This window comes from Indicator indicator, chromosome 16 (assembly GCF_027791375.1).
Source record: "Indicator indicator isolate 239-I01 chromosome 16, UM_Iind_1.1, whole genome shotgun sequence".
Classification (NCBI taxonomy): domain Eukaryota; kingdom Metazoa; phylum Chordata; class Aves; order Piciformes; family Indicatoridae; genus Indicator; species Indicator indicator.
The window spans coordinates 414,822-432,468 of record NC_072025.1 but is presented as its reverse complement, the minus strand read 5'-3'; the positions used below and the strand labels follow the sequence as shown (position 1 = coordinate 432,468).

General features: G+C 61.0%; 1 protein-coding gene across 1 annotated transcript in view; it reads left to right on the top strand.

Annotated features, from left to right (window-relative positions):
• The first annotated feature begins 1,659 nt into the window (after positions 1 to 1,659).
• The window catches only part of RBPMS2 (RNA binding protein, mRNA processing factor 2), a 29,820-nt gene continuing 13,832 nt past the window's right edge, over positions 1,660 to 17,647 (top strand). Inside the window, exons 1-3 of the mRNA XM_054388083.1 lie at positions 1,660 to 1,719; positions 15,106 to 15,183; positions 16,961 to 16,999. Of these exons, the coding sequence (XP_054244058.1) occupies positions 1,660 to 1,719; positions 15,106 to 15,183; positions 16,961 to 16,999 (177 nt within the window). The remainder of the gene's footprint in view (positions 1,720 to 15,105; positions 15,184 to 16,960; positions 17,000 to 17,647) is intronic.

Genomic DNA, 17,647 nt, shown 5'->3' with positions numbered 1-17,647 from the left:
CATGGGCTCAGGTTGGTTTGCAAGTGACATTACATGCAGCTGGGACAGCATGGGCCAGGGGTGCAGCACAGCCCAGGCCTGGGAGCACAAGCTGCTGCCCTAGCTCAGGAGGGCTGTGGGACCACCAGGGCAGGGGAAGGCTGATGCTTCCCCTCACTTTCAGCCAGCCTCAGTGCTGGGTGGAGCAGCAGGGACTGGGCACAAGCAATGCTGGTTAAGCTACTGTGGCTCAGACCCCTCAACATCTCCCTCCTGGTGGGTGACCCTAAACTCTTGGGGTCTTGCCTGTTTGCCTTGCATGGGTACCAGGCTGTGGGGTGCAGCGGGCAGGGACAAGCCACATACTCCCTTTTCTGCTCCCACTGCATATCCCCAACCAGCATCTGTCCGTTTGCAGTGGCAGGACTCTCTTCATCCTCTCCAAGTTCCAGAGTGGAGATGGGGGTGGGTCAGGCTGCTCCCTGGGTATAGTGGGAACCAGGATCTGGGGGCCAAGAACCCTGCCAGAGCCTGGCTTCAACCCACACCAACCTCCCTGCCTGCTTTGTTAGGACGAGGCTGGTGAGGCACTGGTACGGGCAGGGAGAAGGGCAGGAAGTGGAGATACCCCAACCCTGCAGCTCCTCCTAGGCCTGAGAGCAGGGGCACCACTGGCACCACTGGCTGCCTGCAGGGGCATGGGGTTGCAGCAGCAGGAGGAATTGGGGTCCTGTGCCCAGTGAACTGCTGTTCCAGGGGTTTGGGGCTGCACTCCTGCGGCCTTAAAGTCACTGTCCTGAGGCATGTTGGGGCTCCTGCCCGGGAGGATGTGGGGCTCCTGCCCCAGTAGATATGGGGCTGCTGTCCCGGGGGCTGTCCCAGGGTTACAGAACCCACATCCCGAGCTCCTGGAGCTGCTGTCCTGGGAAAAGTGTGGCTGCTGTCCCGGGGTTTCTGGAGCTGCTACCCCAGGGTAACTGAACCCACATCTCGAGCTCCTGGAGCTCGGGGCTTTCACGGGGGTGTCACGGAGCTGTCATCCCAGGGCCGTGGGGCTGCAGTCCCTGGGCGCTGGACCACCCCCGCGGCATTCTGCCACCTCCCCCCCGCCGCGGGGGTGCCCGGGGCGGCGCAGCCCGGCCGCGCCCGAAGCCCGGCGGCCCCTTTAAGGAAGTAGAAGTTGATGGAAGTTGGGAAAGTTTTTGGCGGAAAGGAAGGGAAGAGGAGCAGGCGACTCAAGCCGTCCTGACCCCACGGCAACAACAACACAAAAATGTCCAGCACCCCCCAAGGGCGGGGGGGGCCGGGCCGGGCAGGGCCGGGATTGGCGGCGGGCGGCCCGGGGGCGGCCCCGGGCAGGCGGGGCGCGGGCGGGCGGGTCCCGGCCCCGCTGCTCCGTGCGCGGCGGCGGCGGCGGCACCGGGAGCGGCGGGGGCTGGGGCGCGTCGGCCCCACAGCTGCCGCTCGTTGCGCTCCGCTCCGCCCGGCCCGGCCCGGCCCAGCCCTTAACAGCGGCGCGGTCCCGGGACGCCGCATGTGAGCCGGGAGGGCAGCGCCTCACCGCCCCGCACCGCCCCCGCGCACCGGCACCGCACCGGCACCTCCACCCCGGTTCCGCCGAGCTCCGGAGCAGTCGGTACCGACACCCTCACCTACCCCACTCGTCCCCGGCACCCCACCATGAGCAACCTCAACAAAGACACCGAGCACACCAACGGCAGCGCCAACGTCGAGGAGGAGGTGGGCAGGGGAGCGGCGGCGGGGCCGCGCTTCGGGGCAACGGGGATGGGGAACGGCGGCGGCGAGGCACCGGCGGTGCGGCGTCGAGGAAGGGACACCGGGAAAGCGGGGATGAAGCAGGGGGGCGTCGGGGAACCGAGGCTGGGGCGGTTGGGACGCAGCCCCGGGACGTCGTGGGAGTGGGACGGCGGGGATGCAGTGTTGCGGAACCGGGACCGGAGCGCAGGGCTGTGGTCGGGGAACCGAGGACACGGTGGCGCGGCTTGACGTTTGGGTCGTCGGGGGACCGGAGATGGGGTGCTGGGGTCGGCCCCAGGTGGAGAGCCCAGGCTGGGCTGTGGGAGCCGGAGTACAGAGGCGTCAGGGAGCTGAGGCATCGCAGCTGGAGGGGACAGGGGCCGGGCAGGGCGAGCCCCAGTTGCCAGCTGGAAGGCTTCTTCTCTGCTCGGTGCAGCCCCGCGGAGCAGGGGACTGGTGGGTGCCTGCTCCCTCCAGTCCAGGCAGTGCCTGTGACCATGGCGTCCTGCCCCCAAGTCCTAGCGGCTGCAGGGCACCAGGTTCCTGCAGCAGGCACTGCTCAGCCCGTGTAGGCTTATAAGGACACACTGGGAGCACAGTGGTGGAGAGCAGCCTGGCTGGCACTGGAGCAGGGCTGTGAGCTGCCCTGCCGGTGGTCCCTTTCCCCTGGGTGGCTGTGCTGAGCCAGAGTCTGGGTGCTGTTGAACTCTGGGTGGGCTCTCAAGGGTCACTTGACCATAGCCCTATGCTGAAGCCAAGCTTGCAGCCTTGCACAGCTGCTGGAGCCGCTGGCTGGGTGGTGGCATCACCGCCAGCACAAAGCCTCTCCTGTGGTGCCCCTCAAGCAGGTGTTCACAGACAGTGATTGCCCATTGGGATGGGCTGCCCAGGGAGGTGGTGGGGTTGGTGTCCCTGGAGGTGTGTAAGCAAAGCCTGGATGAGGCACTTGGTGCCATGGTGTGGTTGATTAGTTAGGGCTGGGTGATCAGTTGGACTTGATGGTCTCGGAGGTCTCTCCCAACCTGGTTGATTGATTCTGTTGGCACAGCCGGTCCCCAGCTGCCCACCCTTGTGGAGGGGGCAGGGGAAGTGCCTGGCTCTCGGCAGCCTTTTGCTGCAGTCCTCCACGCCCAGCCCTGGGGAGCAGGGAGGTGCTGTGGCCCCCTCCCCGCAGCCCTCCTCCCGCGCGCCGTGCGCTTGCTCTGCCGCAACATGGCGCCAGGCTCTCCCCACCACCCGCCATGGCACTGCCTGGGCTCCTGCCTTGCCTGGGCTCCTGCCCTGCAGCCCTGGCCCAGGGGACCTAGGTAATGGGGTGGGAGGGATTGGCAGGTGGTGGCCGAAGCCTTTTCCTTCCCTGGTGCAGAGCGGGGCTTGGGTGATGTGCTGGCAGGTGGCTGTGGTGCTGCTGGGGGGGCACTGGTGGGGGTGGGTAGAGATAGAGCACCTGGGGCCCTGTGCCCCTTCCCTGCTGAGGGGAGGCTTGGTCCCCAGGGGTAGAAAGGCTGCACACAGGAGACTGAATGTGGCTCCTCAGGCCAGGCCTGCAGGAGCTCCCAGAGATCCATGGCGCTTGGCACATCCCAACGGGGCTGGTGCCTTGTGGAGGGTGGTTGGGTGAGCTCTCGGTGCTGGGGCAGAGCTGACTCCCTCCCCACTGCTGGGTGGTGCTTTGGCAGAGTGGCTGCTGGAAGCTGCTGCCTTTGGGGGGGCTGGAAGTGGCAGCCCTGTGCAGACGCCAGGCCAGGCCTTCCTGGAGTCAGGCTGGGAAAACCACGTGAAATGCTGTATCCCTACGGAGCAGCTGAACACAAGTGGTTACCCCCCCTTTCCAGTGGGCCTCCTCTGGGTGTATGCAGGGAGAAGGACAGCCCAGACCACCCTGCTAGGTGGTCTATGGCCTCACTGGGTGCATTTGTCACCTGGTGTCCAGAGGTGCAGCAAAGAGCTGACCCCATGCTGGAGGTGGCTGAGCTGGGACTGCTGCCCCCGGGGGTCGTCCCCAGCCCTGGTGGGATTGCTGTTGGCAAGTCCCCTCTCTGCCAGCAGCCATCACAAACGATGCTGGGGGTGATGAAGCTGCTGGGTGGGCTCTGTGGTGGTCACTCAGCCTCTGGGAGCCCCCTGAAGTTCGTTTTTGCTGCGTCCTCCTGGCCGAGCAGGAACCACTTCTTGCCAGAGAAGCAGTGGAAGGTGGCTGAAGGAGTGACCTTGTGTGCATGGTCTGTGGGGCTTCCTGCCCATCCAACCCATCCAGGACCCTTGTCTGGAGCTCCCCTCGATGCAGAGTGATGAACGGGACCCCTCCGGTGCCGGCCCGGGAGGCTCTGTTCCCACGCTGCTGGCTCCTGGTGCCGCAGATGCTCCTCCATTCCCTCCTTCGCCTCTTCCCCAAGCGGTTGTGTGCCCCTGCCCGGGGCGGGGCCGGGCTGCCTCCCAGGTCCAGCCTTTCCCTTTATCTCCTTTGCGAGCCCCCGGCTCTCGCCGCCGCCGCTTCCTGCCCGGTGACATGCGGAGGACAGGAATGCCGCCGCTGCTCCTCCTGCTCCTCTCGAGGTCCTTAACGGGAATGTTAAACAAACATGGGCCGAGTGTCAGTCCCTGCTGTTCCTCACCAGACACCTCCCCGAACTCAATCCCTGCCTGCTCGCCGCTATCTCCTGTTTAGCTTTGCCGGCAGCCTGTGTGACAGCCACGTCCCTGCGCCCCCCGGTGCCCTGCCAGGCGGGCAGCTGCCTAGGTGTCCCCTGCTGCAGGCGGAGCTGCTGCTGGCAGCTGGAGGAGCTGCCTTGCTTGCCGTGGACACTCTTCTTTGCAGCTGTACTGCAGTAAGGACCCTCTGGTTTCACGCTGGCTGGTGCAGAAACGTGGCTTCTACTCTGAAGTTCATCTTTGCTCACTCAGGAGGTTGCTGGAAAGTTGTAGGTCCATGGGGAGCGTGGTGGATCTGGAGCTGACTGTCTGGATGCCCTAAGCAGGTGGTTAAAGTCTGTGGTTGTCTCGTGTCCCCTTGGCCCCCTTCCCTTGGCAAGAGCCTCCTTGCATCTCTGTGGGTGGGGGCTGCTAGTGTCATGGTAGGACTTGGACAGCCTGGGCTGCTGTAACTGGAGAGCAGCAAACAAGGTCTAGTGGGAGATGTCCCTGCCTGTGGCAGGGGGAGTTGGAGCTGGATGATCTTCAAGGTCCCTTCCAACCTAAACCTTTCTATGAGGTTGTATTGGGTGGGCAGAGCCAGCCTGAGGGCCAGAAGAAACTACTTGGCTGAGCTTTGCCAGAAGAGGATCCTCTTCCCTGTGGGTCCATGGCAAGGCTGTGGTGTTAGCCTGATCGGAGGCAGAAGGCTCTCAGCTCCCAGACAGGCTCCTTGTTTCATCCCTGGCCTTTGATAGCTGCTGCAGGCCAGGGATACCAGGAGTGCTGCTGCTGCTCTGTGCTGGATGCCTGGAGCACTGGATGGAGTGGTGCCAGGCATCTCTTGACTGCTGTAATCCCTGCCTGAGTGGACCTGGATACTCCTGCAGGCAGGGATTCTGGTGCTCTGGCCTGAAACAAATCAGCTTCGTGTAATCTCTGAAGTCAACTGACTGCTGCTGCTCTTGACTGCTACAACCTCAAGTTCTTTCCAGCTGTGGTCACCATTTGCTAAGCTCTTATGCTTGGCCTGGCTCAGCCAGGATGGGGCTGCAGAGCTGTTTCCATGCATTGCAGGAGGCCCCTCAGTGTTAGCTGCAGCTTGCTGTCAGTGACAGATTGTTGGCTGAGCTGACACCCTGGTGTCACCACGCAGGCAGAGGTTCTGGGAACTTGTGTGTTCCCAGAGCTGCTCTTGGCCTATCAGTGAAGGGAGGGTGTGGGAATCTCCCTCTTATCTCCTCAGGTCCTGTTGCCTCTGAGTATCCTCTGAAGGACCTTCACTCCCCTTCATCTTCCAGCTCTAAGTTTCTTAGACATGAGTCTAAGTTGTGTTGAGCATCACTATCCCAACTAGACCTCCTTGGTGGGGTTCCTGCTGCTGCTGCCTTGATGCGAGACCCAGCTTCAGAAATGAGTCTTCCCCCTTGGCTCATCATAGAATGGTTTGGGTTGGACCAAAGGTCACTCAGCAGGGACATCCTCTCCTAGAGCAGGTTGCTCACAGCCCTGTCCAGCCTCACCTTGAGTATCTCCAGGGATGGAGCCTCAACCACCTCCCTGGGCAACCTGTTGCAGAGTCCCAGCAGCCTCCTGCTGCAGAACTTGTTCCTCACATCCAATCTCAATCTGCTCTGCTGTAATCTGAGGAGTTGCTGAGTGGAGCCTTCCCTGCTTGGCCTCAAAATGAAGTGGTTGTGGTGGTGCTTGTGGAAGTTATGAAGTGCCAAAGGCCCCCTTGCTAGCCAGGGACTCTGCTTTCCCAACACAAAACCAAGAAGGATGCCCTTGGAGGTGCCTGGAAGGTAGCTAAGAGTGCTTCAGGCTTTGCTGTCCTTCCTTGTGCCTCTACTAGAGGAACTGGCACTGTGGGGGGCCAAGCATGGCTCTTGCTGGAACTGCTGTGGAAGGCTTTTGGAAGCTCCAAGATCCTTTGCCTGTGCTGGTGTTGGTCATGCCAAGCCATGAAGGGTTTGCTGCTTGGGTCCTGGAGCTGTGCTGCTGCCTGTTCTGGACCCCCAGGCAGCATGGCAGTGAGGTGGGCAGGACCTCCCCTGCAGTGCTCACCTCCTTCTCTCCAGGCATGCCAGGCACTAGCTGAGACCCAGATCTGGAGGTGAGCAGTCTCAAAAGCATGTTCCCAGGGGTGCCTGACCTCTGTGGGCCATGCCTGGAGCAGGGAAGGCCTTCTGCAGCAGCAGCCACCATTACCCAAGGATGGCTGGGGTGGCTGCATGTGGAAAGAATTAATCTGTGCTTCAGAAGGACTCTGCACCACCTGGGATGGCTGCAGCTGAGCTCCTCCTGTGTGCCGAGCGCAATGAGGCTGGTCCTGGTGGGGGAGCAGGGCAGTGGGGCTGCTGGAGCCTGCTGTGCCAAGGTGCCTCAGCCTAGCTGTGATGCCAAGCCAGCCCAGAGTGTCTGAGGAGGATGGGCCCCAGGGCAGACTGGTCCCAGCTCTGTGCAGAGATGTGTGCCAGGTGACCCTGCCCTTGGCATGGCAGGAGTGGGTGCTGCAGGCTTGGCAAGGACACTTTGGAGCACTGCAGGGTTGTGGTGTGGCTGAGAGGCTGCTGCCTGTCCCAGCGCTGCTGCCCTCAGCCCCAGCAGAGAGGGGTGCTGGGGTGGTTTGGGGGGTGCAGCTCCTGTGGTAGGTGAGGATGGAGGTAGGAGGTGACACAAGGAGTGGACTCCTCTCGTGAGGCTTTCTTTGACCTCAGGGCTCACTCACTGGGAGCAGGGCTGGTGCTGAGGCTTGCTCTGGTCACCTGTCTGGTGAACAGCATCTCCTGCACCCAGCCCTGTGGGCAGGGACAAGATGTTGGCCTCTGCTGTGTGCCCTACAGGAAGGAACAGCCTCAAGCCCACCTGGCTGGTGGTTGTCCTGTAGTGGGGCAGGGTGGCAGAACACAGATCCAAGATCCTGGCTCCAGCCAGCCTGGTGGCTCCTGGGATGGGCTTCTCTAGAGGGCAACTGCATGAAGCTTGCACATTGCTCTCCTTGGGCACTGAGCACAGGCTGTGGTTGTGGAAAGCCCAGGACCCTGCAGGGCAGTCTGAGCCATGCGGAGGATCTCCAGCCCTGCTCCACAGCCCGGTGGGGTGGGTTGGGATGGTGCATCCCCTCCAGCCCTCGAGGGATGTGTGGCTGGCTCTTGGTACATCCCTGTGTGTCAGAACCTGTTGGTCTGGGGATCTGTGTCCCTCCCACCTGCTTTCCAAGGGCAGGACACCAGTGTCTGTCTGACAGTGTCTCCCTTGGGTCGCCCACAGCAGTGGCTTGGAGGGCAGAGCAAGCTGTGGCCTTGGAGAGAGCACTCAGCTTGCCTGGGAGATCCTGGAGGTGGTTCAGTTCTGGTGTCCCCAGAGGTCTCCCTGTGCCTGTGGTGACACTGCAGCTGTCAGCAGCAGAGCTGCAGCAGGCTTGCAGCTCTGTCTCCAGGGGCTGTGTGGCAGAGCTGCTTGCAGCTGGCCTGTGGAGGTTCCAGCTGTGCTCCACGGGGCTGTGGTGTGGCCAGGAGGGTGCTGCCCTGAGCTGGGCTGGTTTGAGCAGCTCCATGGGGATGGGGGCTGGCTCTGTGGAGAGCAGTAGTTCCTATGCTCAGGAGGGCTGCAGCAGTAGCAGGTGTGCTTGCTTTAGGACCTGAGGTGAGAAGGGCCCTTGTGGGGTCCTACATCCACACCAGTGTCTCCTGCTCAGGGTGGAGAGGCTGGCAGGAACTCAGCTCACCTCTGTGAGCTAGGAGGGCAAATGCCTGCATGCAGGCAGGAGCAGCTGGGCTGCAGCAGGCTCGCCTGCTGTGAGAGCTGCCCTGCAGGTAAGGTCCATGGTTCCAGTGGATGGTGAGAGGTCCCCAGATGTGCTGCTGGGTCTCTGGAGCCAGGGGCTGGGTAGTGCATGCATGGATGTGAGCATCCTTCAGCGTGCTGGCTGTGGCACCTGTCATTGCCTCCTGCAGCTTGGCGGAGGGTGGGAGGCTGCCTGGGGATGAGCAGCCAGCACCTCCTTGAACTGGGGAGCTGCTCTGGACAGCAATCTCCTGGGGCTGGCCTGCTCAAGTGGTTCAGCAGCTTTGAACCCTTGCTGTGCCCAGGTCCCTGCCCATGAGACCCTGCAGGCACTGGGTTGGGGCAGCAGGCAGGGGCTCCGCTGCAGAGCCATCCCAGCAGTGCTTCCTCCCCCGGGGCCAGAGGCTATTTTTGGGTGCTGCCCTGGACTTATCTGCTCCCATGTGCTTCCTGCCCCCCGGGGCAGTGCTGCTGCTGCCTCCTCTCTGGCTCCCCCCGGCTCCGGCACCTTCCTGCCCTGACCGCAGGGGTGGCCGAGCCTGGTGACATCTCCCCTGCCTGACAGGGGGGAAGAGCAGTGCTGGGGAGGGGCTGGCCCAGCTGGGGAGTGTCACATGTGACATGCTGCAGCCCTGGGGACAAGGAGCTGTGCACTTGGGCTGCCTTGTGGCCAGGCTGCCTGCCTCCCTCCCTCCCCCTGCCCAAGCAGGATGTTGCTCCTTGGGTGTCTTTTGTGCAAGAGGCTGACTGCAGAGGGAAATGCCTGCAGCCCTCCTTGCCTCCAGTGCTGGGGGGGGGGGGTTCAAGGCCCTCTTTCATCTCTGGGGATGGAGGGGTTGGGGATGTCCCAGGACTGGAGCAGTTCCTGCTCTGCTCCTGCCCTGGGGCCCCGTGAGCTGCTCAAGGAGATCAGAGCTGCGCTGGGGCTGGAGGCAAGCAGCCAGCTCCTGCAGCCTCTCTGCTGGTGGTGGTGGGGAAACTGAGGCAGGGGTGGAAGAGCCTGTTGGCAAGCCCCTTCCCTCGGGAGGGGGCATGGTGAGGCTGCTTTCCTGCCCAGCTGTCCCTAGCAGTGCCCAGCCACCTCTCACCCAGCTTTCCCCTTGTCTCCTGGGAGCTTGTGCAGAGGAGCAGAGCTGCCCTGGTCTGGGCCCAGCTGGCACAGCAGCAGGAGCCCTACAGCCCCACATCCCCTGTGGAGCAGGGGCACAAGGCTGCTGTCCCACTGCTCAGCCCTGGGGCTGGGCTCCTCAGCACTGCTCTGGCTGCAGGCTCAGCTCCCTGCCGTATGTCCTGGCTCCCAGGGCAGCCTTGCTGTCTTCAGTGGCCTCATGCCAAGTGGCTGTGGCTGCATGGCTGGTGGCCCAGGGGCTCTCTGTCTCTCCCCTGCATCTCTGCTGGTGGCTCTGGGTGCCTGAGAGGAGCCCTGCTGGGATGGGATGACCTTCCTCCCATGGGAAGAGCTGCTGGGGGTAGCTGCCTGGAGGGGGACCTGCCTTGGGGATGCTGTGGCAGAGCTTGGTCCTCCCCTCAGCAGAATGCTGGGGGGGGTCCCTCCTGCTGGTGGCACAGGACGGGGCTGGGTGGCCCTGTCGATGTGAACAGCTGGGAGGTGGCTTGTGCCCAGCAAACAAGGGCTTGCAGCTGGGGGTGGCTCCCTGGGCAGGGGGGACATCCAGTGGCACAGTGTGGGTGAGGCACCAGAGTGTATCCCTGCTGTAGCTGTCCTCAGATGTCTCCTCACCAGCCCTGGCAAAGGCTTCTGTGCTGCAGGCTCTGGGAGCATGGCCCCGGGGCTTGGCTACTTGCCGGGGGCTGGAGTGGCCCCAGCTGTGCAGAGGCAGTGCTGTGGGGGACAGCTGAGGGGCTGTGGGGACAGCTGAGGAGGGGCTGGTTCTGCAGAAGGGCAGGGGCAGGCTTGCTGGCTGCTGGGGGGATCCAGAGCAGGCTCCTAACAGAAGCCCAGGGCTGGAGACCCCCCAGAGCAGCTCTGCTGGAGCCTGCTGGAGCAGGGCTTCCCACCTGCCCCTGGCTGGGCTGCAGGGCAGGGCCTGGCTCTGCCAAGGGCTTCCTTTCAAGAGCCCTTAGTGAGAGACAGCTGTGGAGATGCAGGACCCATGTTGACCTCCTGGCAGAGCTGGGGCTGTGGCAGGTGCTGCTGCTTGGCTTCTTGAAAGCCTTGGTGCTGGGCACATGGCTGTGCTCTGCCTCCTCTGGGAGGTGCAGCTGTGCAAGGTCTGCTTTAGAGCCACCAAGGACTGGAGCACTCTGTGGGTTGTCACTGTCTCTCCCTCCTGCATGGGAAGCTCCATGCTGGGATCCTCCCTCTGCAGGAGGTGGCTGAGGTGGTCTCATCCCTCCTGGCACCAATCCTGTTTTCCATGGCGCTGCTCCATCTCTGCTGGGTGTTTGGAGTGGGGGCATCCCCAGAGGGGGCAGGGATGGGGAAGGGAAGGTGTTTCCTGCAGGGCCTCCAGCAGTGTGGCCCTGCTGGGCTGTTCTAGACCCCTTCCACCCTGCTGGGTGAGCTCAGCCATCCTGGGTGAGCTGAGGCTGCTTCCATCTCCTTCTGAGTGGCTGGCAGCAGAGTCTAAGAGTGAGCATAAGAGCAAGGTGCTCCTGGAGGGCTGCTGTGGCTTCTCCAAGCTCCTGCTGAATGTGTGGTGTGGCCAAGGCAGCCCTGAGCTAGCCCTGGGTGGATCCTCTGTGTCCTGTGGCCCTTCCAGCTGCTCTGTGGGGAGGCAGAATATCTGTGTGGGGCTGGTGTGTGGTGGCAGGGAGCTGGAGCTGGGCAGAAGCCAGCCCTGTCCTGGCATGCTGAGTGCCAGGGCTGGCAGCCTGGACTCAGCAGCACTGGGGGCTGGTGGCCTCTCAGAGCCAGCAGCTGTGGCTGCAAAGGGCTGACTGCAGAGTCCCACTTTGGTTAATCCACTGAAGATGTCCGTCCAGGTCCTGCTGCCCTCAGGGGGCAGGGGAGGGAGGAGGCTGGGCCAGGGCTGCCCACAGCCCATAGGATGCCTGGGCTGGCAAGTTGCCTTCTGCTGGGGGTACCTCAGATCTCTGACTGCTGCTGCTCCCCTGCCTGTACCTGGTCTCAGAAGCAGGCTCCCTATGCCTTGCCTCACTCTGCCCCACAGATGTCTCTCACCATCCTCACCCTCCCTGCCCTCTGTGCCTTGGTCTCCCTTTGCCCTCTCCCTGCTGGGTTCCATGTGTGGAATGTGCTGCATGGCAGAAACCTCACAGAACCATCCAGGTGGCCTCATTGCTTCTAAGGAGCTGCTCTCAGCCTGGACCTTCCCTAATCTGTCTTGAGACCCTTGAGGAAACCTTGTTTGAAGGTACTAGCTGGGGGCATTTGGGGCTGTCCAGGGTTTCTTTGGGTTGCTGAGGCCAGGCTGGATGTGGCTCTGAGCAGCCTGATCTAGTGTGAAGTGTCCTTGCCCATGGCAGGGGCGTTAGATCTGGATGATCCTTGAGGTCCCTTCCAGCCCTAACAATTCTGTGCTGATTCTGTGCTGCCAGCCCTTGGTGGGTGCTGTGAGCTGGTTGGCATCCCCTTTCCAGTGCCCCATCTGGTGACAGACTGGGGCCTGGGTGCCAAGGGGAAGACCTTTGGCTTCCCAGAGAATGTCTCCTGCCTCCACCCTTGGTGGCAGCTGATGGGGCTGGCCTGAGGAGCTCGCTGCCTCTGACAAAGAGCTGTGCCAGGCAGCTGCCTTGCTCTGCTCAGGCTGCTGGGAGGCTGCTTGGGCAGCTGACTTCTCCTCCCCTGAGCAGCCAGGGCACCTCCATCCCCCTCTGTCTGTCACAAGGACTTACTCAGAGAGCCATCAGGGGACCAGTGGGAGGCCCAGCACAGAGGCAGATTGCTGCCTTCTTGCAAGGAACATCCATCCTGGGGGCTGGGCAGGCTCACCTCCTGAAATATTGAAGAGGGGTGGATGGTGCTGCCACGTGGCTCAAGCACATGTGTGCCACCACACCCTGCAGGGAGGGGGCTGTGGGCAGCCACTGCCTGCCCTTGGCTGGGCATCAGCTGGCCTGGGATGGGTGCAGCAGGTGAGGGGCTGGAGGAACAAGCATCCTGCTTCCACAGGCAGAGCAAAGCAAAAGCTGGCAGGAGAGGTTGGGCTGTGGGTGCTGAGAGAGAAGGAGGGTGTGGGAAGGGTGGCCATGCCACAGGGAAGGGTGCCCAGTGGTAGCATTCTGCACCAGGGCTCCACACTACTACAGGGTGGTAGCAACTCCCTGAAGCATTCACCATGGTGGCAGCCCTTAGCCCAGCTTGCATGGAGAGCAAGAGGGGGGCAGAGGACCCCAAGACTTTCCTGATTGCTGCCCATCCTGTAGGGCTCAAGCTGCCCTCTGAGCTGATGTGAAGGTTATCTGTGTGCTGGTGGAGCTGTCCTGGGCGCAGAAGCCTGAGGAGCTGTGTGTGCTCCTGTAGGTAGGAGACCCTCCCCTTCTGGAGAGGCCTGAATCTGGCCCAGGGTACAGAGGCTCTGCTGCATGCTTCTGTGCTCCAGCCCAGGAGCCCCTGGGTACTCCTTGCTTTGGTGGCCAGAGATGTTTAGTGAGGTGTAGGCTACCAGCTGCTGTTGGCCAAGGGAAGTGGCTGAGCAGGTGGTGAAGTGTGGGACCAGAATGCTGCTGCCCTGCCAATGGGACAGGGTCACTGCAGGCAGGAAGCAGGGCCAGGAGATGGCTTTTGGCCTCCCGCTCCTTGTCCTGGGTGTTTTGCAGCTCAAAAGCAGCTGGCACTGTTGGATGCCAATCTGGGCATCAGAGCTGTGCCATAAAATCATAGTCAGAGAATTGTCAGGGCTGGAAGAGGGACCCCAAGGCTCATCCAGGTCCAATCCCCCTGCCATGGGCAGGGACACCTCACACCACAGCAGGTTGCTCACAGCCACCTCCAGCCTGGCTGCAAAAACCTCCAGGGCTGAGGCTTCTACCACCTCCCTGGGCAACCTGTGCCAGTCTCTCACCACGCTCATGGGGAAGAACTTCTTCCTAACATCCCATCTCAATCTCCCCACTTCTAGTTTTGTTCCATCCCCCCAGTCCTATCACTCCCTCACACCCTCAAAAGTCCCTCCCCAGCTTTCTTGGAGCCCCCCCCAAGATCCTGGAAGGCCATAAGGAGGTCTCCTGGGAGCCTTCTCTTCTCATGGCTTGTGTGGCAGTAACTCAATGAGCAGCATCCCCACACCATGAACACAGCTGGGGAGGTTCAGCCTGGAGAGGAGAAGGCTCCAGGGGGACCTCAGAGCTGCCTGCCAGTGCCTGAAGGGATCCTGCAGGAAGGCTGCAGAGGGACTTCTCCTGAGGGTGTCCAGAGCCAGGCCAAGGGGGAATGGTTTGGAGCTGAGGCAGAGCAGGGTTAGAGTGGAGCTGAGGAAGAAGTTCTTTGGTGTGAGGGTGGTGAGACTCTGCCACAGGATGCCCAGGGAGCCTGTGGCTGCCTCCTGCCTGGGGGTGTTGAAGGCCAGGCTGGATGAGGCCTTGGGCAGCTGAGTATGGCTGACAGGTGTTCCTGGGCATGGCAGGGGTTGGAGGAGATGAGCTCCGAGGTCCCTTCCATCCTGAGCCATCCTAGGATCTTGTTCCCACAACCTTCTGTCCCCCCTGGGCTGTCAGTGCTGGCTGGGCTCTGTTTGTGGTGGTCTGGTCCTTCTTGCTGTATGTGGTGACCACTCTGGGTGACCTCTGTTGTGTGCATGGTCTCTTCCCAGCTCTCTGCTGCCTTACAAGAAGTCTTCACAGCCTCCTGCTGCTTCCTATGGCAATAGGCTGCTTGCCAACATCCCCCAGTGCGGGGAGAAGGTGGCCTTGGTGGTCTGGCTGTTGAGCAGAGCTCTCCCAGGCCAGTGGCCTTCAGCACTGTTTCTTCCTCCTGGCTGTTGATGTCAATTGTTGTAGATAACTCCCACAGCCTACCTGCTGCAGCCTCCCTCTGCTGCTGTGTTTGTGCTCTGGCACACTGAGTGTGGGTTTGTAGCAGCCACAGGGGGATGGTGCAGCTCAGCTGCAAGCACTGCAAGAGCTGGGCTGGGAGCAGCCCCTGAGGGGCTGATGTGTGCTGAAGGAGCTTGGATGAACCCAAAATCATCTTCCCAGTGAGACCTAACAGCAGCCTGCCAGTAGCTGAAGGGGCTCCAAGCAGGCTGCAGAGGGACTGTTCCCAAAGGCCTGCAGGGACAGGACCAGGGGCAGTGGTTTGAAATGAGAGCAGAGCAGATTGAGATTGGATGTGAGGAACAAGTTCTGCAGCAGGAGGCTGCTGGATCACTGCAACAGGTTGCCCAGGGAGGTGGTTGAGGCTTCATCCCTGGAGATACTCAAGGTGAGGCTGGACAGGGCTGTGAGCAACCTGCTCTAGGGGAGGATGTCCCTGCTGAGTGCAGGGCTTGGGCTGGGTGACCTTTGGAAGTCCCTTCCAACCCAACCCATTCTCATGTTCTGGGGCTCTTGCAGAAGTCCAAAGCTGCCAGAATGGCAGTGAAGGATCCTGCAGAGCTGAGGGCTGGCTTGGAGCTGGTGGCTGAAGGGCAGTGCCAGGGTAGGCTGAGGGAAGGAGCTCAGGGTTGGGGTCTATAGGAAGAGCTGGAGATGCAGCTGGTGTGGGTCATGCTCTCTTCTGTCTCACTCTCTGGTAGTGCTGTTGGCAGTGTTTGCTCTTCCAGCAGCCCAAGCTTTGGTGATGGAGGTGCAGTCAGCCTAAGGCTGCTGTCCATGGCCTCACCCACACAGGGCTGCCCCAGGGACAGGTGGTGCAGGGGAGGTTTGCCAGCCTTGGTGGCAGGGAGGGGAGGGCAGGGCAGGGCTTGGGTGTGTTTTATCTCTTCTAGCATGGAGAAGCCTGCAAGGCTACCTGTGGGGCAGGGTCTCCTGCTTTTAGTGCTGCTGAGCCTTTCCCTGCAGCTGCCCTGCTTGCCTCTCCCCTAGGTCCGGACACTGTTTGTCAGTGGTCTTCCTGTGGACATCAAGCCCAGGGAGCTCTACCTGCTCTTCAGACCTTTCAAGGTAAGAAGCTTTCCAGAGGTGGGCTGTGGTGGGGGAGGGGCTGCCAGCCTGCCTGAGGGGGAGCTGAGAATTCAACTTCCAGGCCCAATTTTCCTTTAGGGGGATCAGCTCCCTGAGCCAGAGAAGTGGCAGCCCAGGGAATGTGGGGAGGAGGGAGGAATGCTCCCTTGAAACTCAGCTGGAGCAATTTGGTGTTCCTGAGAGCAGGACAATTGGGATTCTTGGCTATAAATTAAACCAAAATTAAACCAAGGTGGTGTAGTAGCTGTTTTGAAGGCCACAACTGAGAGTTAAGGACTGATTCTACTTATGATGGAATTCTTTAGGGGAGCAGCTTCACTGCCTTGGAGTTCTACATGTGATGGAATTCTGTAGGAGAGCAGCTCCGCTTCCTTGGAGTTCCTCTCGGGACCTAAGTCCCATGAGTGGAGCAGGCAGGGAGCACACAGAGCTGTAGTTCTCCTGTCTGGCTTTTTTGACTTGCCCTGTTGATGAGGCAAAGGCTATGAGGAACATTGTCCCAAATGCTGAACTGTGAGCTGTGGTGGGCACCAAGGCAGTGCAGGGCTGTGGTTAAAGTGCAGTTGGCAGCATGCTGACAGGGTTGGTGACAAATGCCTCCTGCACAGAGCTGCCACCATAGGAAGGCACAAGGAGCAGGGGAGAGGCACAAACCCCAGGCTTAAGCAGGAGGACTTAAGGAATCCTATTCAAGATCTCCCACCTGGCTGTGTTCCTGTGTGACCTGCTCTAGATGACCCTGCTCTGGCAGGGGGGCTGGACTGGATGATCTCTGGAGGTCCCTTTAGCCCCTGCCATTCTGTGAAGCTAGGCCCTCTCTGGAGAAGCTGCTCTGAAACCAGCCTGGTCACCCATGGCTGGAGCCTGTTGCAGCAATCCTGCTGTGCCCAGGCTGTGCTTGCTCAGCCCTGCTGCCCAGCTGGACCAGCCCTGCCTCTGGAGGTGTCCTGATCCTTCTGCCCATCCTTCACTAGATCACCACTGTCTTGGTTTAAGGAGCAAGACAGAGCTCCCTAACTCAAAGTAGTTGAAGGGAAAACCCTCCCCCTCAGGACTGGCTGGAATGAGAAAGTTTAAAATGGAAATGTCACTCAAACTACACTGCAAAGCACAGCAAATACAGAGAGAGCCATAGGCTGAGGTTCTCCAAAACTCCCTCCAAACCAGGCCAAAACCCCAGGCCTCAATGCCCCCTTCCACCATACCTCTCTACTTCCCCCCAGAGATATAAATTAGCCTTGTCCAGGCTGCTCAAGGTTGAGACCCTCCCGCACACCAAACAGGAGATGGAAGGGAGCTGGGAGAGGGGAAGGGGCAGAGGCAGCTTGTGCTATCCCTTATATAAAGGCTGGATGCAGGCATTCTGGGAATGAAATACAAAATTACAATTTCCAGTTTCCCCCTGGACCTCTCTAGCCTCTGGAGGTCTGTAACCTCCTGGTTCTTCAAGGCACCCAGCCTCCAACCATGGTAACCACATAGGCTGGCCCTGGGGCAAGTTGGCTTCTCTGCTTTGCAGCCTTCCAGACCAGGTGCTCCTCCTGGGAGTTGATGTGGAGCAGGAAAATGAGCCAGAATGTTCTGGCTGAGAGACCTGCTCTGGCCTTAGTCTAACCTCAGTCTTCTCCTTTGGTGGCAAGAAGAGCAGTGGTAATGTCCCTGCCTGCTGCAGGGTTTGGTGCTGGAGGAGCTCCTGGAGCTGTCACACCACATCTCAGCTGTAACCTGGCACTGACTTCTCCCTTCCCTTCTGCAGGGTTATGAGGGATCACTGATCAAGCTGACTTCAAAGCAGGTACCTCCTCCTTCCACTTTGGGTGTCTGGCTTTTGCTAGGGAGCCACAGACATGCCAGGAGGGGAGGGGGTTCAGATGCCACTCACTGCATCCAGCACCATGTCCATGGCTGGGCCCTGCTGTCCTGCTGGCACCAAGCCCTCAGTATGTGCTGAATGGTTCTGTGGCTCCTTGGCTCTGCCCAGGGCCACATGGGGTGGGTGAGACCTGCTGTACCCTGTGCTGCCAGAAGCCTTCCCCAGGCCCATCCCAGTCCTGGCAGCAGTTCCACATGTGGGCAAAGGGCAGCCTTGCTGGGGGCATCCAGGGGGAGTGGTGCACCCATGAGTGGCAATGCCAAAGCCCTTTGGTGGGGTGGGAGAAGGCACAGAGCAGGACCCTTGGGTGGTGAGTCCAGATCCATCATGCTCTGCTTGAAGGTATCCTCCTGCTTTAGAGGTTTTCTGCTTGCTGCAAGCTGCCTTACAAATACTTTAAGTGTGGGTGGCAAGAAGGTGCCAGGCTCTTGTCACTGGTGCCCAGGGACCAGGGCAAGGGGCAGTGGGTACAAGCTGGAACCCAGGAGGTTCCACCTGAACAGGAGGAGAAGCTTGTTTGGTGTGAGGGTGCTGGAGGCCTGGAGCAGGCTGCCCAGAGGTTGTGGAGTC